General features: G+C 34.6%; 2 protein-coding genes across 2 annotated transcripts in view; one reads left to right on the forward strand and one right to left on the reverse strand.

The window, feature by feature from the left end:
- LOC145256294 (uncharacterized) overlaps positions 1-25,656 on the reverse strand; it is a 34,599-nt gene extending 8,943 nt beyond the window's left edge. The window contains exons 1-4 of the mRNA XM_080115012.1: positions 25,633-25,656; positions 12,562-12,767; positions 9,114-9,185; positions 1,353-1,448 (exon numbers count right to left, since the gene is read on the reverse strand). Of these exons, the coding sequence (XP_079971138.1) occupies positions 1,353-1,448; positions 9,114-9,185; positions 12,562-12,714 (321 nt within the window). The 5' untranslated portion in view covers positions 12,715-12,767; positions 25,633-25,656. The remainder of the gene's footprint in view (positions 1-1,352; positions 1,449-9,113; positions 9,186-12,561; positions 12,768-25,632) is intronic.
- LOC145256136 (general transcription factor II-I repeat domain-containing protein 2-like) lies at positions 20,420-20,833 on the forward strand. The gene has a single exon (XM_080114722.1). The coding sequence runs from the start codon at positions 20,420-20,422 to the stop codon at positions 20,831-20,833; it is 414 nt and encodes a 137-aa protein (XP_079970848.1).
- Positions 25,657-26,989: the final 1,333 nt, after the last annotated feature.

Below are 26,989 nucleotides of genomic sequence, written 5' to 3' on the forward strand. Positions count from 1 at the left end.
ACTAGGTGTAATCGCACAGGCCATCATCAAAGTTTAGTCTTTGAGGAAATATTGTGGCGTTCGCTGGAATCTGCGAAACAGCAAGTCTCCACAAATTTCAAGTACTCTCCACCTCTTTTCATAAACTTTGCAGATGAATTTGCGCTATCGCAACAGCCGCTTACCAATGATTTCTCGTTGAGATGAACTGGTTTTCACTGGATGTTTAGTAGCAATAAGCTTCTCCAAGATCCCAGTCCTGTTTGCGCTCATCCATTTGAGGTCTGGCTAGTGCTTTCTCTTCTTGATTTTTCTATCCTCCTTGATCCTCTTCACTTATTTGGTGTGGATCTTGTTTATGACGACACACACAAATAAAAAAGGGGCAGGGGCACAGGGGCATTAGCAGTTTCAGTTTTCAAGATTCCATGTGATGTTCCTCTGGGTTTTACATCTGTAGTAGTTCGTTGATGCCCGGCTTGCGCCTGTAGGTTATGTACGTTAGTCTTTGCATTCAAAGGCTTTCCTTAATATTTCAGCCGTTTTCATTATTATTAGCCGTTGTACTTGTTCAGCCATCCTTCGGTTCCAATTTTTAAAAGTTTTTTCCGTATTGTTTCTAACGTTCCTACTATTAGTGGTGCTATATTGACTTTATTCATCTTCCATATTCCTTTGAGGTCTCTAGTCAGTTCTGGTTATTTGCTCCTCTGTCTCCTTGATCTTCATACCGTAGTGTGCTGGAACGGAAAAAATTACAATCTGGCAGGGCGTTTCCTATTAACTATTATAACGTCCGGTCTTCTTGCTTGGATGTGTTTATCTGCTTGTCTATCCATATCCCATAGGATTCTGTAACTTTCATTTTCAACTGCGCCCGCCGGTTTGTGCTTATGCCATTTGTTTCTGCTTTCAAGATTCGGTTGTCTGCATAATTCCCAGTGTACTGCCGTCCCAACTTCATCGTGTCTATTTTTATATTCGTTTGAGGCTAGTTGGCTGCAGTCGATTATTATCTGGGTTATTGTTTCGACTCTTTGTCAACAGAGCCTGCATCTGCTGTTTTCTTTTGTTTTGTCTATCCTTGATTTGATGTGGGTGTGTTATCTTGTGCGGCTTTGATTGCGTTGTCTTGTGTGCCTTTGATTGAGGATTCAATTTCCCTGCTAAGGTTTCGTTTTTGTAACCATTTCAAAGTATTTTCGTTAGTATTAATTACAATGATTATTAGTATTATTAGTCGTAGTAATAGTAGTATTTGCGGTAGTAATAGCAGTAGTTGTACGAGAAATATCAGTTTATAAGATAATAAATATTTACATAAAGAGAAGTTACGAAATAAATACGTAAATAAAAGATAAAGAAAACGATACCTCAAATTTGCCGCGCAGAATGCTAAGGTACACCCAATACCCTGAAGCAGTAAATATAACAGCAGACAAGATAGCGGTCACCATATAAGTGTTCTTCTGCAAAACAAAATAAAAATAAGTTCAGTTAATCACTAGAAAGTCAAAAATATCATCAGTTAAAATCAATTAATTCATTTAGGTTTATGTTATGAAAGTTCATATCGCGGCTCCATACAAACATCTTTCTCCAAATTTACAACATGGCAAGGATGTAGAAAACGAAAAAAAGAAAAACAGAAACAAAACAACACACTGAAGATGGAGTCTACCTCTGAAATATATTTGTGATAAATTTCAAAGAAGTAAAATATTTGTTTATTTTCCTAATATTACGTTGTGATTTGGTTTCAAGCGCACTTGGTGCGTATTTTATTTTATTCAAATTAAAACAGCGTTTCTATTGATCTTTCATTCCTGACGATATATATATATATATATATATATATATATATATATATATATATATACTAGCATGGGCGCCCGGCGTTGCCCGGGTGTTTGGATGTGTATGCTGAGCAAAAAAAAAGTGGTAGTAGGAAGGCAGGCTCGAACCCGTACCGCAAAGGAGGAAAAGAACGGGGTAAAACCTAACGTTTATGCTGTTACGACCACCGTCAAACCGGAAGCGACAGTTTTTAAAATTAAGGCTAGACAATCTAAAGGAGAGGATAACCTTCAAAAATATCGGCGAAAAAAGTGACCCCCTGTAGAAAATGCCTAGTTGAAGGGGAAGATATTAATGTTTTTAGCCAATTTTTCGAAATTTGTCGTATGAAAGATCAAACTTAAAAGCGGTACTGATCTTGGTATAATCCGTCGCCCATATTGAAAGTATAAGGCAGACATGCAAACATACATACATACATACATGCATACATACATACATACATTTATATATTGGTAACTAAAAACTTTTGACCCAAACTGATGAAAAAGCTTGCCCTATCTCTGAATACCCTTTATGTAAAATTTCAAATATTTAGACCAGAAATTGTCTGAGTAATTTGGAAGAGACCGCAGAGGTCATTTTTTTTATTTGAACCGTATTATGACCCCTCAAAACTTATTGTTTTGGACTCAAATACAGTTATTAAGTTAGATCAATGTCCAAGGAACCTATACCTAAAATTTCAAGTGCGTAGACCCAAAATTGTCGGAGGAGTTTGGTAGAGCTCTCAAAGGTCAAATCGTTGAAATTTGACCCTTTAGTCGCAAAATTTCTGGGCAAAACCCGATCACATCGATTTTCCCAAATCTCAGTACCCTGTATATAAAATTTCGAGTCTGTAGACTAAAAATTGACAGAGTTATTGCGTAGGGAAATATACACAGACACACAAACACACAGATACACAGATACACAGACACACACACGGACACTTTCACTTAGATATATATACTACCATTTCAGCCCGGCTTTGCCCGGGTGTTTGGAGGTGTATGCTGAGTAAAAAAAAACAATTAAAAAAAACGGTCAATTTTTTTTAAAATTTGACCCCTTAACATTTATTGTTTTGGGTTCAAATCGAGTTATTAAGTTAGATCCATGTTCACGGAACCTTATCTTAAATTTCAAATGTTTAGATCCAAAATTGTCGGAGGAGTTTGGTAGAGTTCTCAAAGGTCAAATCGTTGAACCTTGACCCCTAAATCGCAAAATTTCTGTCCGAAAACCGATCACATCGATTTTCCCGAATCTTAGTACCCTGTATATCAAATTTCGAGTCTGTAGATTGAAAATTGACAAAGTTATTGCGAAGGAAAATGTACACAGACACACAGATACGTTAACTTTTATAGATATACTAGCATGGGTGCTCGGCGTTGCCCGGGTGTTTTGAGGTGAATGCTGAGCAAAAAAAAAGTCAATTTTTTTAAATTTGATCCCTATTATGACCCTTTAAAATTTATTGTTTTGGGCTCAAATCAAGTTATTGAGTTGGATCCATGTCTAACGAACCTATGTATAAATTTTCAAGTGTTTAGACCCCAAATTGTCGGAGGAGTTTGGTAGAGTTCTCAAAGGTCAAATCGTTGACCTTTTACCCCTTAACAGCCAAATTCCTGGCCGAAGACCGATCACAAAGATTTTCCCAAATCTCTGTACCCTGTATATCAAATTTTGAGTCTGTAGACTGAAAATTGACAGAGTTATTGTGTAGGGAAATGTGTACAGACACACACAGACACACAGACACACAGACACGTTCACTTTTATAGATATACTAGCATTTCAGCCCAGCGTTGCCCGGGTGTTTTGGGGTGTATGCTTAGCAAAAGAAAGGTCACTTTTTTATAATTTGACCCCTATTATGACCCCTTAACATTTATTGCTTTGGGCTCAAATCGAGTTATTAAATTAGATCCATATCCAAGGAACCAATATCTAAAATTTCAAGTGTTTAGACCCAAAATTGTCTCTCAAAGGTGAAATCGTTGAACTTTGACCCCTTAACAGCCAACTTTCTGGCCGAAACTTGATCACATCGATTTTCCCAAATATCAGTACCCTGTATATAAAATTTCGAGTCTGTAGATTGAAAATTGACAGAGTAATTGCGTAGGGAAATGTACACAGACACACATACACACAGATACACAGACACACAGATACACAGACACACAGATACACAGATACACTTTCTGCATGAATATGATTACACGTAATAGTTGACTAAAGATGATCATTTCATAAAAAAAAAAAACTAATAGGGAATTAATTAAAATGAATGTTTAAAAGAATATGCGAATTAGCTAGATCTTTTGCTAGTGGATGCAATATATATAAGAGCATTGTATTTTCTTTATGAATAAATAGAAAAGAGGGTTTTTAATATGAATATCAGTACACACAAAAGATAAACATGGTCAGTTTAATGTATTACATTATTTCCTGGAAGGCAGATTTGCGGGACGTCTGTAGTGTGCGTGTTATGCGTGGAGCTGAATGCGGCACAGGTCACTTTTTTGTTCGCGGGAAGTTGAAAATTTGTATAAGGAGGTTGGGTGGTGTTGGGATTCCAAGGCGGGTTGATGTGTCCAGGCTGGATAATCCAAGTGTACGTGAAAAGCTTCGATCCGTAGTTAATTCGGCTGATTTTGATGGGTCATGGACGCATTTTAAAAATACAATCTATGAATAATTGTAGATGTTCTTGGCTTCCGCAAATCTAAACATCAGGATTGGTTTGATGATAATGATTCTGAAATTACTCAACTCTTAAGTGCTAAAAATGAGTTGCACCATAAGATGATGTCTGCCTCTCATGGATGTCGAGAGTCCCTCCAACAGTCACTTAAACAAACAAGGGTATTCTCCAAAAGCGACTCACCCAAATTCTGGGCATCAGGTGGAGGACTTTTATACTTGATGTGGATGTTCGCGTGCTTACCTTGTATCGAGAAGTTGATTATACGCAACCAGATGATGTGGGCTGGACATCTGACAAGGATGGACGACGATAGATTGCTAAAGCGCCTGTTCTATGGTGAAATTACACAAGGAAAGCGTCCACAACATGAACCGATGGAACGCTTTAAGGATAACATCAAAGATAATCTTAAAGCTCTTGGTATTGACATGTTCAGTTGGGAAAGTGTTTGCAAGGATCGTAAAAAATGGCGCTCCTTGATCTATCATGGATTTGATGGTTTTGAGAAGAAAAATATGAGAATGCAAAAATTAAGCGTGATATCCGGAAGGAAAATCTGTCAGATATATCAGGTCTGTGGGAGGATTTCATGCAGAACCACACCTGTGATTTATGCGGTAAAATGACTTTATCCGGAGCTGGCCTAGCCAACCACAAGCGTTCGCATGGAGATCAATCTTTCTTTGATGGGGAAAACATTGCAGGGCACAGATGTTCTGTTTGCTCTGCGGTCTGTAAATCGATTGGAGGCCTAAAGCGTAATATGAGCGTCGACAGTAGAGCAGCACCAGTTGGCATCCCTCAATCTAAACTTAAGTGTGACTTTTGCACCAGAGTGTGTAAGAGCAAGGCTGGTCTGAAGAGCCACCTTCGTTCTCACAGAAGATAGGAATTGTTGCATCTTGATCACATCTCCATATGTATATATATATATATATAGAAATATATATATATATATATATATATATATATATATATGTGTGTATCAGTGTATATATGTGCATATAATTAAAACAAAAATAATATATATTTAAAAAAATTCAAAAAATACATGAAAATGAATGAGTAATCAACAATAAAGCAAGGGAAAGATGGTCTTCTTCTGTCAAGAAGTGACAATCACCCATATAGAATTTTATATGTATATATATATATATATATATATATATATATACATATGTATATATATATGTATATATACATATATGTATATATATACCATTTGTATATATATATGTATTTATATGTATATATACATATATGTATATATGTATATATATGTACGTATATATATGTATATATATGTATATATATATATATATATTTATACATATAATTACTTAATTTAATCACATAGATTATTATACGAAAGTATAAATTTATGCGGAAACTTTAAGTATTTACTTCAATAGTGCTCAATACGTAAGCAGAGCTAGGATTTATCAGGCGTATGAAACGCGGAATGTTCTGTGTAGCTTAATTGGCATATATATTATTACTTTATATATATATATATATATATATATATATATATATATATAAAGATGAACTCTTCCGTCGCATTAGACGTGTGAGGTTTCACCATAACTACTAACGTTTTCAAAATTCTACACAGATGATTTGTTTTAATCTAGTGAAGGCTCTGTGTAGAACCAACCACACTCTTTGTTAAAACTGTTAATCACAAGATAGAGAATACAGTAGATCTCAGGTTTTTACATCAGAGATATCTTCTCCTAGAGTCATGTCTTAATGAAGACTGGGGGTGCATCTCTTCCAGTGGTACATACAGCGCCTATTTGTCAGGCTCATCTTTTTTTAACTATCAGTGATTTGATGAGAACCCACGTGTCAACGTGATTGCGCCGTATATATATATATATATATATATATATATATATATATATATATATATATATATATATATGCTTGCATTTTGTTTTTCGAATGAACATATCACTGTGGGAAACATATTTGGCAGAAAGGGATCTACAAATGTTTAAAAAATTGTACGTGTATATGAGATAGAAGAATTTCAACCGGCAGGTGGTATCTATTATTCAAGAGTACTTACAGTCACTGACAGGAAATGTTGATTTTTATTACCAAAGTGAAGAAGATCCTAGGCCTGGAAATATGTGGAATAGAGACATTTGTAGCTAACATCGAAAAATTTGTAGCTAACATCGAAAGATTTATAGCTAACATCGAAAAATTTGTAGCTAACATCGAAAAATTTGTGGCTAACATCGAACAATTTGTAGCTAACATGGAAAAATTTTTAGCTAACATCAAAAAATTTATAGCTAACATCGAAAAAATTTTTAGCTAACATCGAAAAATTTGTAGCTAACATCGAAAAATTTGTAGCTAACATCGAAAAATTTGTAGCTAACATCGAAAAATTTGTAGCTAACATCGAAAAATTTGTAGCTAACATCGAAAAATTTGTGGCTAACATCGAACAATTTGTAGCTAACACCGAAAATTTTTTAGCTAACATCGAAAAATTTATAGCTAACATCGAAAAATTTGTAGCTAACATCGAAAAATTTGTAGCTAACATCGAAAAGCAAATTAAGCTTGAATGAAAAAGAAAGCCTTATCGATCTTGTGACGAGAGTCTCAAAGCTAAATTTAAGTCATTATCAAGACCTCTCTCAGTATAAAATGAATATCTATCACTTAGTGAGAAAGCAATGAAAAGTTTGATTCAATTTTCAACAACAGTTTTATGCGAAAAGGGATTTTCCTCTGTCACAGGAATTAAAACACGGTACCGTTCTCGCCTTGAAATAGAAGCAGCTCTCCGTCTTGCTGTCGACGTCACTGGGGCCGAATCTCCACATACTAATGTCAAACAAACAGGAACAACCATCACACTAAAATGGGTAATATTTAACGAAATTTCGTTTTTCTTTCCAAATAATTATTATATATCTTTTTTACCTTTAATTTATGCATTTCGTATTAAAAAAATAAAACTCTTCTGATTATTATTGTATAAATGTATTTACAATAAGTGTTTTCTAAATTCATATTAATGGTGTGCCAAAAGCATAATTAGTCCATGACGTTCTAAAGCTTGGCTACAGCTGCCTGAAACAACTGCTTAGGTTACCTCACATGCCATCTGAGCAAAATGAGCTGCCCTGCGTAATCGGTTCCTCATGACCACCGCTTCAATGCTTAAACATTTGGCTTCTTTTTAGATGCGTCCAGATTCGCCTGCAACATTTCTACTGGAATTTCTTAAGTTGGTTTCACTACTGACGCTGTGTTATCCAGCACTTTGATGAGTAAATTAAACCGAAAAGTATACCGGTCAAGTAAACAAGAATCTTAGTTTTTCTAAAGATTCTACGATCACACCGTATTCGCTTGTCTAATCAACACGAGCAATGCATTCGCTACATGCCTACTTCCGTGTGAGATTTGCTCTCTTCCTGCCTTTACCTTTTCCATGGTTGAGACAAACCTCATCAGCTGAGAATAACTACCGATGGGTTGATAAACAAACCAGCAAAACGCATCCTCCAGCGCTCTCTGATTTTATGCAAACGTTTTTTTCGTGCGAATGAACAGCTTAAATTTTCCACGTGCAAAAATAAATCCTTAATGTTAATTGGTAATGCTGCAACAGAACTTCTGTAACATGGCGGGAAGGAGCGGATGTAAATGCATGGGAAGTGACGTCAACGGTGGGACAAAAAAATAATAATAAATAGAAAACAAGAAGGAACACTGGAAACGAGATAACGTTCTAAGTACCGTGAGAGACGTGGTAACGTTTGAGATCTTGTGAGAGACGTAGAGAACGTTCAAATCCGGTGAGTGACGTTACGGCTGTATTAATTAGTAATTAAATATTATATATATATATATATATATATATATATATATATATATATATATAGATATATGTATATATGTGTATTATGTATATATATATATATATGTATATATGTGTATTATGTATATATGTGTATTATGTATTTATATGTATATATGTATGTATATATGTATATATATGCATATGTATATATATATGTATATGGCTATATATGTAGATATGTATATATATGTAGATATGTATATATATGTAGATATGTATATATATGTAGATATGTGTATATATATGTAGATATGTATATATATATATATGTGTGTGTGTAGATATGTATATATTTGTAGATATGTATATATATATATATATATATATATATATATATATATATAAGAGCCAATAGTTAATAAAACATGTTAAAAAACACTTTGAAAAAGAGTTAAAAACATATTTAATCTGAAAAGGAAGCACTTAATAAGTGGATAGTACTTAATCCGCGGAGTTTCGAAGAAATACTTTCCTTCTTATCAGAGAGTAGGAATTAGCAAAATGCAGGATCGGATTTTGCATACAAATGTGTTTGATGAAACAACAAGTAAGTCAAAGATCTTACTTGATAGCAAAAAGTGAAGCAGAGGGAATATGGTGGACAAAATTTATTTTATTTTATTTAATATATATATATATATATATATATATATTTTAACGGCATAAACAACTCACATATGATTGGATTTTCTCATCTGGAAGCTTGTCTATACCAGCTGCGATTCCAAAGGCTCCAACCACTAAACTCTGAAGATAGAAAAAATTGTGGATATCATAAGAAATATTTTTCAAATTGATTGGGCAGTACAAGGAAATATCCAAAATATATTCCAGTCGATTCTTTAACATATATATATATATATATATATATATATATATATATATATATAATTGAAGACTTTTGCGAAATCGGCTTATGCAAGTGCTAAGTCTATTTATATTTAATTATTTTAGTTAAGGCTTTCATTTTTTTTATTCTTATATAATTGAATTTTCTTTAGCAATTATAATTTTTTAGACGCCGGATTATGTAGGTGCTAAGTCTGCAAAAGGTTCAATTTAGTTTCTTTCTTCTGGGAATTTAAACTGCATTCTTTATTTTATTTATTTATTTATTACATTTTTTTTTACTAAAATGTGAAGCCAAATGAAGACTCAAATCCCAGTGTAGGAATATTTTAGATTACCGTACAAAAGTCTTGTTTAAAATTTGTTGTATTCAATGATATTCACAAAGAAACGAATGTCACTTTATGTGTGAAGAGATTATTATAAAATCCAAAATGTGAATAAAGCGTGGAAAATATTCACCATAAGGTCTCAACGTAATTTTTTAAAACTGCCACTAATGTAATTCGATGAGTGATTGGAATATCATGAAAACATTAGATAAAATAAAGGTCTTTAAAATATGATGGAAATATCTGGAGTAAAGTTATTATTAGGTTGGTGCAAAAACAGTATCGTTTTCTCACATATGTTAAATTTATATAGTATTCCTGAATTAGTTCATTGATATATATAGCCATGTTATATACTATTTTGATGCTGTTTTTTTGTTTTATCGAATCGTGTTATATGTTACCGTTCTCAATCTATTCATTCATTTTTGTAGGCTTTTCGACAGCATGGACAAAATTCTAATCCGCACGATTTTCTTGTTCGAGTCCAACCTACGTTGAAAAGCTGCCGAAACAACTCGTGATATCAATGATGCGTTAGGCGCAGGAACCACTAACGAACGTGTGGCACAACGGTGGTTCAAGAAATTTCTCAAGGGTGATGTAAGCCTCGAAAATGAAGATGGTCAGGGCCGACCGACTGCGGTTGATAACGAACATTTGAAAGTCTTAATTGAAGCCGATTCTCGCAAAACCACATGGGAAGTTGCTGTTGAACTCGAGGTCGACCACTCAATAGTCGTTTGCCATTTAAAGCAAATAGGGAAGTCAAAACGTTGGATAAATAGATGCCGCATGAGTTGAAAGATAATAAAAATCGTCGTTTTTATGTGTTTTCTACGCTCTTTCTACGTGACAAAAACGTTTTTAAGCGCTTTATCTACTATATTGAGCTCTTTCTTATCTTGACGTCGAAAAATTTTATATTACAAAAATCTTTGACAACTTTTTCTGAAAATAGGTAAAAATGTTTAATAGAAAAACATTCAAAAATATACCTTCATAATTTAATTACCAACTATTCTTAATGTAACAACACAATAAAAATGAAATTATTATATTAACTAAATTTGCATTAGCTATATAATTAATCTGATGTCTTGAAACTCACAGAAAATTTTATACGGTTATGGTATCTATTTCAGTTGATCATAATTATTCAGAGTAAATTGCTTGAAGTGCCTGCAGTTTATACATATTTCATCTCTTTGATTCAACAATTTATGGTCAATATTTCATCAAGACAAAGTAAGCAAATGGGATTCCGTGCGATTAGGATTAAAACTTTCTTTAAGATTCTCCATCTAATTATAGGCAGTATATTATTATATTTAAGAGATAGCATGTATTTTTTTACATGGAGGGGTCACCACTTATCAAGGCTCGAAGGCCACTCAGGGATAAGGGTGATTGCGTGTACATCAATGAGATAGTATTGTAGTAATCATTCGTATTGGGGGTTTTGATAGAGTGGCGGTTTGTCAGGAGGTTGTTTATGTTGGACTTGAAGACGTCCAAGTTGTATTCAGGTGGGAAACAGGCAAGCGGCAGAGAGTTCCACTGGCGTGCAGTTCTAAGAAAGAAGCTTTGCTCATGGAATCTACGTTTGGATTTAGGCACAGATAAAGAGTGGGGAAAATTATTGACAGTAGTTTCAGCCAGACGGGTGTTTTTCGTGAAGGATTGGCGAGGGGGGACGAGGGATTGGAGCTCAGACGAGCACCTGCCATAGAAATAACGATAAAACAAAGATAGGCTCGCAACGTCTCTTCTGTGGGAGAGAGGTTGCAGGGACGAGAAAAGGGCATCCCCCACTAAGCTGTTTTTAGCAACTCCTGACCAGATGTGACAGCAGTACTCCATCCTTGGACGTACTTGGCTTTTATACAGATAGATAATTGCATCATTAGTGAGATATCTTCTGGAGCGGTAGAAGGATCCCACCATCTTTCTAGCGACCTTGGCAACGGACTTGATGTACATGTTTCATTTCAGGTCAGGAGTAAAGGTCAAACCCAGAAGCTTGTCAAAACATGGAGCCTCCCCAAGACGAGAGCCATCCATTTCAATTGATGCCAGATGGGGATCAGAGCGTTGATGATGTAAAGATAGAAGCTTGGTTTTGAATGCATTAAAAGTGACCAGCCACCTATTCCCCCATTGTACCACGCGCTCAAGATCAGAGGAGAGAGAATTAGGGAGAACTTTGTCATTTACGGCCTTTGATGTGTTGCCATAGATGGTCGTGTCATCAGCATAGATGTCAACGAATTATTTAAGTATGTGTTTTGGGAGATCATTGATGTAGATCAGGAAGAGAGTTGGGCCCAGGATGGACCCCTTGGGGACTCCAGCATTAATACTGTGGGCCTCTGACTCCTGCCCATCAACCACTACTCTTATGAACCTATCAGAGAGAAATAATTTAATGATAATGTGTAATGAATATTAGTTTCAGTAGCTGGATGATATGTAATTTATTAGTGATGGGACGATTCCAATATCTTTCCCGATTCTGATAAAAGTACCGATACTGTTTTAAATTCAAGATTTCGATACAATTTGTTATTCCAATTCTTCAAAAGTCTAAAAATATTTAGCTATAATGGTATTTTATCTAGAGTAATGCAAAAACCCATCTAATTTGTGCATATATTTTCGCACACGTATAATTTTATTAGGTGTAAAACCATTAATATTTATCATTTTATCATTAGTATCAGAAATAGAAAATTAGGTTTTAAACATAAGCAAAACAAAAAAATATAATTTTGGAATGTTAAAGTAAGCACAATTTTTACGATTCCGATTAATCGTGCCAACGCTAATATTTATTTTTGTGTTTAAAAGTAAATTATATAAATGATTGTTCAAAAGAAAATCGAAATTCGTGATGAGAACGTTAAAGATTAAGAATATATAACACAATCTTGTTCACTTACCCATATGCCAGGAATAAGTGTCATCCAAAGAGTATCGAAACCACCAGGCGAAAATTTCAATGCAAGAATACCGGCGATGAAAATAGCGAGACCGATGACACAATGCAAACTTCCAGTCACCAACATGGCCACATATTTGTGGCTAGGGATCATTTTGATTTCGTTTGATTCCTGTAGGCGCTCGTGTACGGTTGAAAAAATGAAAGCTATTCATGGAAAAAGAAAAACAATTATTTTAGTTCCATCAAAGTTCATTTTATTTACTATTATGTGCTTTAATTTATATATATATATATATATATATATATATATATATATATATATATATAAGTGATCTTGTATATATGTCAGTCTGAAAAACGGCCTCTATCAAATTTCTCTGTCAATTTTTAGTCTACAGATATTTAAGATGATATATACAGGGATTTGGACCTGTATACAATTCAAAAATAAAAACTTATATAAGCTAGAAAAGGAAAACTATGATTTCTTTTTATTTACCATTCTTATGAGTTGTAATCATATCTCTCTCTCTCTCATATATATATATATATATATATATATATATATATATATATGAGCAAACAGTTAATAAAATATGTTAAAACACTTTGAAATGAGTTAAAATCATATTTAATCAGAAAAGGAAACACTAGATAAATGGATAGTCCTAAATCCGCGGAGTTTCGAAGAAATACCCTCTTTCTCATCAGAGGGTAGGAATTAACAAAATGCGGGATCGGATTTTGCAAGCAGAAGTATTTGATGAAACAACAAGTAAGTCAAAGATCTTACTTGAAAACAAAAAAAGTGAAGCAGAAGGAATATAGTAAAAAAAAAAGGTGATTACACATGAATGGATAGTCTGGTGGAAGATAAAAAATCCAGTGACGGTAAAATCCAAATGTAAAACTTCAAGAAAGTTAAAAGAATCTCCATTTGCACAAGTAAAATACAAGGAAATCCCGTAATTGGAAGAAGATGGTTCATACTAATCCAAAGGCAGAAATCCATGGAATAATTCACAAAAATGTGTACAAGGAAAAAAATAATATTAATAAAAGAAAAAAAAAAAAATATATATATATATATATATATATATATATATATATAAGGATTTATTCTGTTGAATAAAAGATGTTGTTTAGAAAACAGTTATATTCATACCTGTAGACGTATTGATATACAGGTTAACCTAGATATATGAGACTTCTTACCGCTCCCTAAAATCTCTTATATCCGGGGTTCATATATCCGGATTACACTGTACATTAACCCAGGCTCTAATTTGGGACCAGAGAAAAGCTGTCTTATTTCCGTTTTCTTATATTCGGGTCTTTTAGTATTATAGCAAACCCCACTCACCCCCATGGTTTACTGCAGATTGTGCAGCTGCCATTGCACAACGACAGCATGCATTCCGCCCGTTTGTACGTCATAAGTCAAATACAAATAGGCAAAAATTCATAGATGCTAGAAATTATTATAAAAGTGAAATAGTGACAGCCAAAAGAAAGCATGCTGAAATAATCAGGGAAGGCATTGAATCGCAAAAGACAGAAACTCGTGATTTCTGGAAAATCTATAATAGTGTAGTGAATAAGTAATTCCTCCACTGAGCAACAACCAGAAAGTTGCATGCATTGCAATGGAGAAGGCGGAACTGCTTCCCCGGAGATTCGCCTCCACCTTCACCTTAGATTCAACAAACAACTCTCTCCCAAATTTCCCTATGCGGACTGAAGCCACATTAGATGATGTAAAAATCATCCCTTCTCATGTCGGCGATATCATAAAAAACTTATACACCTCAAAGACGTGTGGGCCTGATCTCATCCCTGCATTACTAATTTAGAAATGTTCAGCCGAGCTAGCCCACATACTTTCCAAGCTCTACAAATAATGCCTTACTGAATCTTGCTTCCCTAATAGCTGGAAGATGGCCTCTGTGGTACCAGTGTACAAGAATTCTGATGAAAGAACAGACCCTCTCAATTATCACCTAATTAGTATCCTCCCACTCTTCGCTAAAATCTTTGCGACCTTAATTAATCAAGCACTAGTTCACCATCTCACAAATGCAAATCTTCTCTCTGACAAACAATATGGATCCAGGAAATGTCGTTCTACTGCTGATAGTTTAACAGTCATCTCGGAACACATTTACCATGTACTGGATAAGGCGGGCAGAGCCAGGGCTGTAGCCCTTGATATATCCAAAGTCTTTGACATAGTCTGGCATAAAGGGCTACTAATGAAAATTAAATCGTACGGTATAACTGGACGTATGTTAAATATAATTAGATCCTTTTTAGGCAATAAAAGCATACAGGTTGTCATTGACGGACGTACATCCAAACAATGACCTTAAGACTATAGTGGAATGGGGCCGAAAATAGATGGTAACATTTAATGCTAGTAAAACTAATCTGCTCTTCTTTAACAATTACGAGACGCCTCTCCAACCCCCTATATCCATGACGAATAGCATCCTACCTGAGAATTCTACCTTCAAACTCCTCGGCTATTTGCGGGCAATATGAACTGGAACAAATACATAGAGGAGATTGCAAATAAGGTTGCTTCCCTATATCGTGCTAGAAGACTACTCACACCTGAGAGTATCCTGTACTTTTACAAGGCCACCATTCGCCCATGGCTGGAGTATTGTTGCCACATCTGGTCTGGTGCATCTACCACTAGTCTCCACCTCTTAGATAGTCCAAAAACGAGTTATCAATCTAATCGGTCCCACTTTATCGACTAAGCTCTAGCCCCTGTCTCATCGCCGCAATGTTGCATCGCTGTGCCTGTTTTACAAATATTTTAATGGAATGTGTTCTGATGAACTTGTTTCAGTTGTACCCCCTCGACGTACATATCCCCGACAAATCCGTTTAGCAATAAGATCTATCCTTTTCACTATTGTTGTCCCTAAATGCCAGAAAGCTTTCTATTCTAATAGTTTCTTCCGTCGAACAGCTAGACTTTGGAATTCCTATCCAACTGCCTGCTTCCCTTGCTGTACTGATATGCAGAAGTTTAGATGTAACATAAACAAATGTCTTGTTAATCTTTCCTAGACATGGCCCCAAATAGTAGCCCCTTACGTCCAAGTCGCGATATGCTTTGTCAGCGGTGAACATGAGTAAAAAGAAATATTTTAAAATATTAAAATGAGTTATTTAATAGAGGAGACATTAGGCTAAAGAGGATAGTGATTTCAATGAGTTTCTAATTAACTTAAGAATCATAGGAGTCGCCAGCATGCGCAGAAATGAACGTTGCTTTTAAACCTGGCTAGGGGAACAGGTAAGGTACTTACTTGCTTCCTAATGAAAGCAAATTAGACACAAGGTCGGTTTTTATGTTAGGGAAAACTAGCTCTTCTAAAAAGGGGGCACTCTGGCAGTATCCAAATGAATAGTAATTGACGCAGTATGAATGGTTTCCCCTACATTGACAGAGGACCAATTAACTTAAATAATAATTGGCTCAGTATGAAGGGTTTCCCTTACATTGACAGAGGACCAATTATATTAACTTAAGTGAGGCATAAGTACAGATACTCTTTGTGTCGTTTGCGTTCGAATAGTTTCGCTTTGTTATACGGAAAAGACAAACAAACACTTGAGACAACGGCACGGTGGGTATTTTTTTAACTCAATCAACAAAAAAGAAGACGGTGTCCGTTTGCGAATCTCAGATATTATGATCTCGGAAGTATAGGAAACCTTCTCGCGGAATTTAACAGCAGAACCTCGATCTAAATAACCTTTCGCGGATATACACAAACGTGCACGCCTATTTTTGCCTTTTATATATAGAGATTATTATTTATTTTCTATTATTATTAATATTAACCCTGAAAATGGTTACATGTTCCTTGTTTTTTCTTTAATTTAGAAGTATGAAAAAACGTATATAACTATGGTTTAAATTGCATTCAACACAGACTTGTTTATTATCATTAATAATATTCTGCTTGTTCCATTCTTTTTTTAGTTTGCACGTTATGCCTTGAAAAAAGTTCAAACTACTTCCATAAAGTCAAATTCGCGAAATTTCTCTTTAAAACGGTCAATTTGGCGATCCTGAAAAAAAATTAGAAGAGTCATATTATATTGATGTAGCTTGGTTTTTGGATGTAATTATGATAATATATGATCATTGTTGAGAGACTAACTCGTAGTAATTTTTACGTGAAACGATAACTCACCAAAGAATGGAGTTAGTGAAACCTTACTTAATAAAGAACATTCGAAAGAAATAAAGAAAAAAAAAGAACATTGTCTGCCAAGAGGTACTAGACCAGAGGTGGGCAAACTACGGCCCGTGGGCCGCATGCGGCCCGGCAAAGGTATTCATGCGGCCCGCCAAGTACTGAATATTGAATTGTGGTTTTCTGATAGCTGTGCGGACTGCCGGACACAAGTACGGGCAGATCCTTACAAAAAATAAAAAAAAAATACCTTCGTTAACAATCTAACTAAATTTCTGAAGAAAGAAAAACAAATAAAGTAAAAGGAAACGAAGAAACTTACGAACTACATATTAAAAAATGACTGTTTTATGGGGACTGGTAAGTTTACACTTGGTCCCCAGCTAGACTGCCAGGAGTAGCTTTATCGGATCCTTTTTGATTTGGCTTGTCCGAAACTTTTGCCTGGCCGAAAACAGGCAATAAATTATTTTGATATACTAAAAATATTGTGGGCACCATAAAATCTGGCGCTTGTAGTCTGGGGTACAGCCAACCGACCAGTCAAGTCTTAGCGAACTCTCTCTCCCATCTTCGTTACTCCTAAAAGACACTAAAATTTTCATATGTTATTTAGAATTTCCAAAGAAAGGACATCTTATAAATTCATTGTCAATCATTTTCGTAGGTAAAAATATTGACTAATTATTTTGTTTACATCTGTAATTATGCTAATTTGTTACAAAAATTTAGTAAATTTAAATTCCCATTATGTAATTTCGTAAGTCAAACTTTTTAGAATATCAATAAGAGGGGTTTATGCAAATTCAAGCAAAATATTTTTTAAAAATGTAATCAATATTGGCCCGTTTTGTCAAATATTTATTTGTTCAAAATATATTGATTCAAATAATATCTAAAATTAAAAATTTTACAGGACGCTACATATATATATATATATATATATATATATATATATATATATATATATGAGTCAATTTTGTACATTTATTACTGATTAAAATAAATTAACTGATTTATAAAATATTGATTAAAACAAACTTTTAATCTTGTTTTCCATTTTTGTATGAATGACCAAAAATTAATTCAATATATGCAAAAAGTTTATAAAAGGTAAAATTTTGTGGGCGTTTAAAAAAAAATTGCAAAAATGTGTGAATACCAATGGAATCTTCGATTTGTTTCATGCGGTTTCTAATTTTTTTGTTATGTTTTCGATAACTATATTTTCAAGTACTCATTTTACTTCTTTTTTTTAATATTTTCGTAAATTGTATCAACATTATGGTAAATATGGATAAGCACGCTATGTTTTTCGGTTGATACAAAAATGGAACGGAATTTCTAATTTCGTCCTGGTTTACTGATTTTTTGTTAAAAACTACGAATGCGTGAAATAAGTCAATTTTAATAGAAAAAACAGATTCAGCGAAAAAATAATTTATCGAAAAAAATATAAAAAAAACAAATAAGTTAAAATAAATTTATAAATTCTATCGTTTCATGTTAATACCAATCAAAATGGCTTCATTTCCCGTTAATTAAGTAAATATCAATAATTTAAAATACATTTATAAATTCCATTTTCATGTTAATAACAATAAAAAATTATTATCCCCGTTAAAATTAAAACCAAATTTTATTTTTTCGTTTAAAAAATGGGGGTCGTATTACTGTACACATAGATTCGAAAAAGTTGTCAAAAAGCAAATATATAACAAATAAATGTTATCAAACGCAATATAAGTTACTTTTCTACCTAACTGGATATTCTTTTAGTGTTTTTATTTAATGTAACATGTTTATTCATCTCGAAAAACATACAGTATTTACCGATGTATTGGAAAATTAAAAATGGCGCCCGATTCTCTCTTGACACCTTGGGTTTTAACAGTATTTCGTTTAATTTTTTATTTTTAACTCCTTTCCCTAAACTTACCGTGAGAGAGTCGGGCGCCATTTTTAATTTTCCTCAGTAAATACTATGTTTTTCGAGCTGAATAAACGTGTTACATTAAATAAAAACACTAAAAACATATCCAGTTCGGTAGACAAGTAACTTACCTTGCCTTTGATAACATTTATTTGTTATATATTTGTTTTTTTGACAACTTTTTCGAATCTATGTGTACAGTAATACAAACCCCAAAAATGTTCGTTTCCTATATATATAATTTGTTGTTTATAATTCTTGTTTCTGAAAATAAAATCACACTAGTTGTTCCTATACACAATGCCCCCCCCTGGGACAGAGTTAGACACCAGGGTCGTTTTTTAACGTGGAGAAAAGGAACAAAAATAAAAATTGTCTCAGTCGTGAAGGATTTCTCCTCCACTGACAGAGAACAAGAAATTGAAGTGCAGCATCTGAAGAACAGGGTGTTTATTTGCTCCCCCAACGAGCAAATTAGGCACAAGGCCGATTTTTAATGTGAGGAGTGAAGGGGAAATGGGGACCAACTCCCCGGGGAGTAGGGGAGCTGGATAGTGACAATTGGTATGAAGGGTTGCCCCTACATTGACCAAGGTCTTATATCTAGGGTTGCCCCCACATATGGTCTTTGCTGCAGTATCTGCCGGAACAGATACTACATTTTGATCTTGTCCCGAAGGCCAGGTAAAAACATTGTTTTTTTAGTTATCTGTGAATAAATTCAAACATTGATTGATATTCATTTTCTTATTTTCGTACGATTCCTTGGTCGCGTGTTCAATTAGAAACTTATTTTTAGCACTGCAACGAAATCAGAAGTTCCGTAGGCACCTCCAAAATTCACCACAGAATTACCCCCTATATGTAACACGATGCAACTTTATTATAAATTAATATTATCGATATAACTTCTGTATCATTTAAAAGGAGGGCAAAATAAACTAGTAATAATTAAAAAAAAGATTTCATCGTACGAAAATAATGAAATTGCGAGACGAAAATCGTGTTTACATAATTGGCGCTTTAAAATAACGTGCCTCCGTAGTAAGCATTGAAAACATATCCGTTTAACAAATCTAGCAAAAATCAACTAATGGTCAGATTTTCGTGAAATTTTCGATTCTTATCCATTTTTGAAAAATTTGCTATGAATTGCTATCCATGAAGTCTCTCAAAGACACAGCCACTGGAAACGATTTATACAACAGTATCACTAGCAGTCTAATGAGGTCTAAGTTAAGCCTGGATAAACTGGCAAATATTACAACTGATGACGCTCCTTCACTCAGAGGCAAACACTGTGGCCTTGTGACCTTGATGAATAAAAAAATCAAAGAAGATTTTCCATCGCACATTGTCTTTTTACTGCATCATACATCAAGAAAGCCTCTGTAAATCATCTTTGAAACTCAAACATGTTATGGATCCAGTAGTGCGTGCAGTGAATTTAAGAGCACGAGGACTGAAACACAGGCAGTTCCAATGTTTCTTGTAAGATATCGAGGCAGATTTTACTGATATGCTGTATCACACAAATATCCGATAATTAAGTATGGGGGAAGTACTGAAGAGAATATGGACGTTAAAGCAGAGGTTGTCATGTTTTTTTAATATGAAAGAAATTCCTTGTGACTTTTTAAAAGAAATGGAGTGTGACGAATGGGTTTGTGATTTTGCATTTGCTGTAGAACATATTGTAAAAGATGAGTGAGTTAAATACAAAACTACAACGCAAAAGTGTATTTGCTCATGAATTGTATGTTGAAGTGAAAGCGTTTCAATTGAAACTTAAACTTTTTGCCAAGCAGCTTAAAGAGCAAAACGTTGTTCATTTTCCTCTGTTGAAAACACGAGCTGTTACACAAGCATTATCAGACAAATACAGTTCCCACTTGATGGCTCTAAAAGTGGAATTTATCAGAAGATTTGCTGATTTCAAGGCAATTGAAGGGCAGTTTGATTTGCTCAGCTCACCTTTAGCATGTGACGTTGAAACAGTTGCCGAAGAACTACAAGTAGATATTATTGATTTGCAAGCCGACAACTCTTTAAAAAGGCTCTTTGAAAATAAACCACTAGTCGAATTTTATGCATCTCTGCACCCAGAAAAGTTTTAAAAACCTGAAAAATCTTACAAGGAAGATGTTTGTGTTATTTGCTTCAACTTACATATTTGAGCAGACTTTTTCCATCTAGAAAATTAACAAGTCAAAGAACAGATCACTTCTCACAGACTTAAATCTTCAGTCAGTGTTAAGAATCAGTACAAGCAACTTGACACCTAATTTCAACAAACTGATAAATGATTGCAGTCAGTTGCATCATTTTCACTGAGTCTTTTTGATCCTTTTGTTGCTCAGTTGCTGAGCTATTTTGTTTTTCAAATAAATATATTTCCTATGAAGTTACTGTTTTAAAATATCAATAGAAATATTTTTTCCTCTTAAAATTGAGTTACTTTATTTTTAAATAAATATACTTCATGTGACGTTTCTTTTTTAATATAGAAATTCATTTTTGTTCTTTGAGTTACTTTATATGTGTATCTTTTAAAGATTTTATTCTAAAATATTAATAAGATATTTTTAATCTCTTTAAACAGAGTTACTTAAGAATTGCTTTTATTCTTCAAACAAGGTTATTTGTTTTTCAAATGTGTTTCATGTGAAGCTCATACTTAAAAATACATATTAATAAAAGTGTTTTCTTTTCAAGTTTAAAGTTACTCTATCTTTCAAATAAATGTGTTTTATGGGAATCTTCTATAGTACTTTAAAATGCTAACAAATGAAAATTAATTATATTTTTCTCTAAAATCCTTTTATTTTGTCTTTTTTAAATATCAATTATATTGGAAAATATACTATGCGGCCCAGTAAAATTTATAATGTTTAATGCGGCCCTTGCACTGAAAAGTTTGCCCACCCCTGTACTAGACTGAAAGAGTAAATTCAAGATTTTTCTTACAATGTTATTTTATCACTTGTATTGAACTATGTAGCACAATATTATTTTCTGGGTATTTATTAGTACTTAATAATTTATTCATTTGAATCAATTCTGTATTTAAAATACGACCATTTTCTCCTATTTTGTATGGTGCCAATTGTAGGCAGCATATTTGGAGTGAGTCTCAGTTTTCTTGGTTTCATGTCCTCTGTTCCTCTTTCGTTGCTATTTCTGTACAACCGTCTAGGAGTTATAGATTATGTGTATTAGAGCAGGTACTATCGGGCACATAAGTTGCAGGGATATTACGAAGACATATGAGCAGCAAGATGCCTGTTCCCGTTACACTTGAACTTCTGCATGTCAGTACAGTTGGGAAAGTAAAGCCTAGCAGTTCTGGGGAAGAAACTATTGGAGTAGAAGGTTTTCTTACATTTAGGGATATCTACTGTGTAGGTGTGGGATTTAGCTGCTTGTCCGGTTTTCGGAGGTATTTACATTGAGAGAGTACTTGTAGTTCATCAGAGAATTCAGCATTAAAATACTTGTAAAACAGGCAGAGGGGTGCAACATTTCGTCGATGGGACAGAGGCTGAAGTTTAGATGACAGTTCAGAACCTATCAGGTTGGCGATTGTCTTTTGAAGCCTGTCCAGGAGGGGAATACTAGTAGCAGATTCATCAGCCTAAATGTGACAACAATACTCCATACATGGTCGAATGGTGGCCCTATAGAGGTACAGGATAGTTTCAGGCGTGAGTAAGTTTCAAGCAAGATACAGAGAGCCCACCTTCTTCACAGCGACCTTGGCAATGCTTTCAATGTATCTGTTCTAACTCATGTTCCCTGTGAACTTAAGGCCGAGGAGTTTAATATTCACTCTGTGGTCTGTAGGAATCGCAAAATCTACAATCTGGCAGGACTTTCCTTTTTTGCTAACTATTATCACATCGGGTCTCCTTGCTTGCATGAGTTCATCTGTTTGGACGTTCATGTTTTCATAGAATTTTATGGTTTCCGCTTTCAAACACTGTTACTGGTATAGGATTGTACCATTTGTCTTGGTATTCAAGATGCAATTGTTTTGGATAGTTCCCAGCTTTTCCTACTTGGTCATATCTATTCTAATAATCATTTAGGGTTAGTTTATTGCATTCAATTAATGTGTGGTCTATCGTTTCGTCTTTTTGTCCACATAGCATGCATTTGTTGTTTTCTCATGTCTTGTCGATTTTTGCTTTGATGCGGTTGGTTCTATTCGCTTTATCATGCATATCTCTTATTAGGGATTCAGTTTCTTGGTTTAGGTGTCCTTTCGCTAGCCATGTATAAACATTTTTGGAAGAATTAAATTCAACGATCCAGTGTTAAGTCTATTCTTCTACAGACTTGGGGGCATTATCTATAAATTCAGCCATTACTTTGGATATATCTGTACTTTGGAACTATTCGTTAAATTTGTGCGACTTTTAATAACATCTCTCAATACGGCTTCTTTTAATATATATGGATAACCTCTAGAGAAAATCTTGGATGCAGTCCTCAGAGGCAGACAAAGGCGTTCCTGATTACTCAGCTCTAATCTGGCAACTGATACGGTCAATCTGATTTCAAACGTACTGGTTATTCTATTCCTCTAGGCACCACTAGCGAGACAAAGAAGAGATTTTTGATGATTGGGCAACTTAGTTTTTTCCTTAAATCAACCGAAAATGACACTCAAGGTGAGGACAGTAGTCCGCAGAATCCAAATAATCCTCATCTAATAAAAAGAAAAAAAACGTAATGGTAAAAGTGTAGCAAGATCCCTGGCGATACCAGATAGTCTTGTTTTTCAAATAGAGGAAGCGAGGGTAGGAAAGGGGGTGTGATATTTGATCAAGAAAAAAGAAAAATGTCCCTAGGACTTATCAAGAAGAAGGAAATAATAGATCATAATTGTTCTTTAAGCGGTTTTAATTTCCATTTTGTACTTATGTAGAGATAAGAAGAGGTAAAAATGTCCATGAGAAATAAAATATTTCAATGGAAAAAAGAAATAAATAAATATGATAATGAGATTCTTGAGTTTGGCAGAAAAACAATACAGGATCGTTTTATGTTTGAGTTTAGAACGAACAATTCAATTATTAAGGAAACAATATATTCTGTTGAACCGTAAGGGATACGATCTTACTGGCTGACATCTATAGGAAATTTGGGGTCAAGAAAAAAAAAGGGTTGGCAACCAAATATATTCGACTCAGATAACGAACCACTCATGGTTAAATAAATAATTATCGCGTCAGTACCAAAATTCGGTTCTAAAAAGAACAAAACAAGAAACGGGAAAAGCAAAATTAAATGGAGATATGATGTTGAGGAGGAGCGAGAAAATTCAAGACAAAAAAAAAAGAGGAAGAGTAGAAATTGGTGGGATAAGAAATAGAGAGAAAAACAGAATAACTCCAAAAAGGTGGGAATAGAAGGTGATTTTCATAAAAACCAGATACTCTGGCTAATCGGAGTCTTTTTGCTTGGTGGCATTGGGGCGTGCACATCGCCCTTGCCCCGCCTGGGGGGGGGCGAACCCTCATAAGAGTTAAGTTGAAAGGCTCTTGTTCTTTTCTCCACCGGCCAGCTGAGATATAGGTCTCTCAGTCTTGTGAGTTAACTTGAAAGAAAAAGAAAAAGAAACCCTGAGATCTAGCCCGAACTGCCAAGTAAAGAAAAAGCTATTTGGAGAAGAAGCAAAGATATTGTTTACCTTCTTAAAGAAAAAGCACCTGTATCCAGAACGCCAGTTATTTGAAATTAGAGACAGACCCAAGGATGTAAATGATTCTGAAATTCCTTTTGCACGACATGTATATTGAATTATTTTGTCAATGAATTAACTTATGTTAGAGAAACTATCCTTGGCGTTGTTGATTGTTAATACCTACAAATTGTGGAGAATAACCAATTGATTTTCAGCTCTGCCGGAATCCTGATCTTCAAGCTGCCGTTAGACGATCACCGGCCAACTCCATTGCACCTGTAAGAGGCATTCAACCACAGAACCTGCACTTAGACGATCACTTAGCCGTATCTAAGTGTTGCCACAAGGACTTAGGGTTAGTGCACGTTTCCTTGTAGTGTGTACTACCTGGTCCCTGTCGGGTGACAAAAGTAATGAATCAAATGTGCTGATATGTTGTTCAATAAACACATCGAAGGGTTTTTTGTTTTTTGTTTAAGAAGATTCAAGCAAGCAAGGATGGCCCAAAGAGTTTAATAATTATTAAGATTAGACACTTCTTAATGAATTTAGGTTTAATAATAGTGGAATAACAAAATTCTACCAAGTAACAAAATAGACTTCGTAGCCTAGTGGAGGATGCCCTTTTCTCTTCCCTGCAAACTCTTTCCCACAGAAGAGACGTTGCGAGCCTGTCTTTGTTTTATCGTTATTTCCATGGCAAGTGCTCGTCTGACCTCCAATCTTTGGTCCCCCCTTCGCCAGTCTTTCAGAAAAAAACAACCGTCTAGCTGAAACCACTGTCAATAATTTTCCTCACTCTATATATGTGCCTAAATGAAAACGTAGATTCCATGAACAAACCTTTTTTTTCTTAGAAGTGCACGCTTGTGGAACTCTCTTCCATTTGCCTGTTTCCCACCTGACTACAACTTGGATGTCTTCAAGCCCAACATAAACAAATTCCTGATAAACTGCTTCTTTAAGTAAGACACTTTATCAAATCTCCATTACTAACGATTACTACTATATTATCCCATTGATTACTGTACACGCAATAATCCTTATCCCCGAGTGGCATCTGGGCCTTGATAAGTCGTTGACAACGATGAAAAAAAACACTGATATGAAATCATATTCACAAATGATATCTAACAAAGCCAAAAAACATGTTATAACACGACTCAAATAGCAAATAAAACAAGGTCGTGAAATAATCGTTCAACATATATTTCACATGCAACTAACCTTGGATATGTCCACACGTAATAGTAACAATTGCGTTGTTGTAATAAAACTACGCGTTAACTGCCTTTCTAGGTGTGCCCACAATATTTTTTTTATACAAAACAATCACGCATGACAAAATTGAATGTAAACATTATAAATATCGACATTCTTAACAAACAAAGATTTTAAAGGCAAGCTTGAATCATGGGGAATTTTTTAAAAATTCTTAATATCATTTAAATACAAACTAATACCAGATAGGTTTTTATGCTGTTTAACCTGCCCATTTTATAGAATCAGTTTTATTTTCAATTCATTGCATTATTGTATTAAAACTATGTATTAACTGTCTTTCTAGATGTGCCCACAATATATTTTATATAAAACAATCGCGCATGAAAAAATTGAATGTAAACATTATAAATATCGCCATTCTTCACAAACACAGATTTAAAAAACAAGCTTGAATCATCGGGAATGTTTTATTTAATTCTTAATATCATTTGATACATCTAAGGCTTTTGACAGGGTATGGCACGATGGTCTTCTAAGGAAAATTAGATCATATGGGATCACTGGAAGAATTCATAATGTAATTAAATCCTTCTTAAGTAATAGAAAAATCAAAGTTGTCCTCGACGGTCGTACATCCAAACAATACGACATAAATGCGGGAGTACCTCAGGGGTCTATCCTTGGACCTCTATTATTCCTGATATTCATAAACGACCTCCCTCATAAAATTGTTTCGGAGATGGGTATATTTGCCGATGACACCACTCTCTATAACAGATATGAGGGGAAAACAAATGAACACATATCCAAGGAAATGGCAGAAACACTAGAGGATGACCTCCAATCCGTAGTGGAATGGGGACAAAAATGGTTGGTCACATTCAATGCTGCTAAGACTAAGCTTGTTTCCTTCAATAACTACAAGAAACCTTCTCTACCACCAATAGCAATGGCCAAGAACACATTACCTGAAAGTACTTCTTTTAAACTCCTCGGCCTAACGTTTACAGGGAATATGAACTGGAATAGATACATTGAGAACATTGCCAAGGCTGCTGCAAGGAAGCTTGCCTCCCTCTACCGTGCTAGAAAACTACTTACGCCTGACAGTATCCTATACCTCTATAAGGCAACCATTCGCCCATGTATGGAGTACTGTTGTCACATCTGGGCTGGTGCATCTGCTTCTTGTCTCTCGCTCTTGACAGGGTTCAAAAGAGATTCGCCAACCTGATAGGTCCTGAACTGTCATCTAGGCTTCAGCCTCTGTCCCATCGATGAGATGTTGCATCCCTCTGCCTGTTCTACAAATACTTCAATGGTGAATGCTCTGACGAACTGCAAACACTCGTACCTCCCC

The sequence above is a fragment of the Euprymna scolopes genome, chromosome 32, assembly GCF_053919585.1.
Source record: "Euprymna scolopes isolate OS-2025 chromosome 32, ASM5391958v1, whole genome shotgun sequence".
Classification (NCBI taxonomy): Eukaryota; Metazoa; Mollusca; class Cephalopoda; order Sepiida; family Sepiolidae; genus Euprymna; species Euprymna scolopes.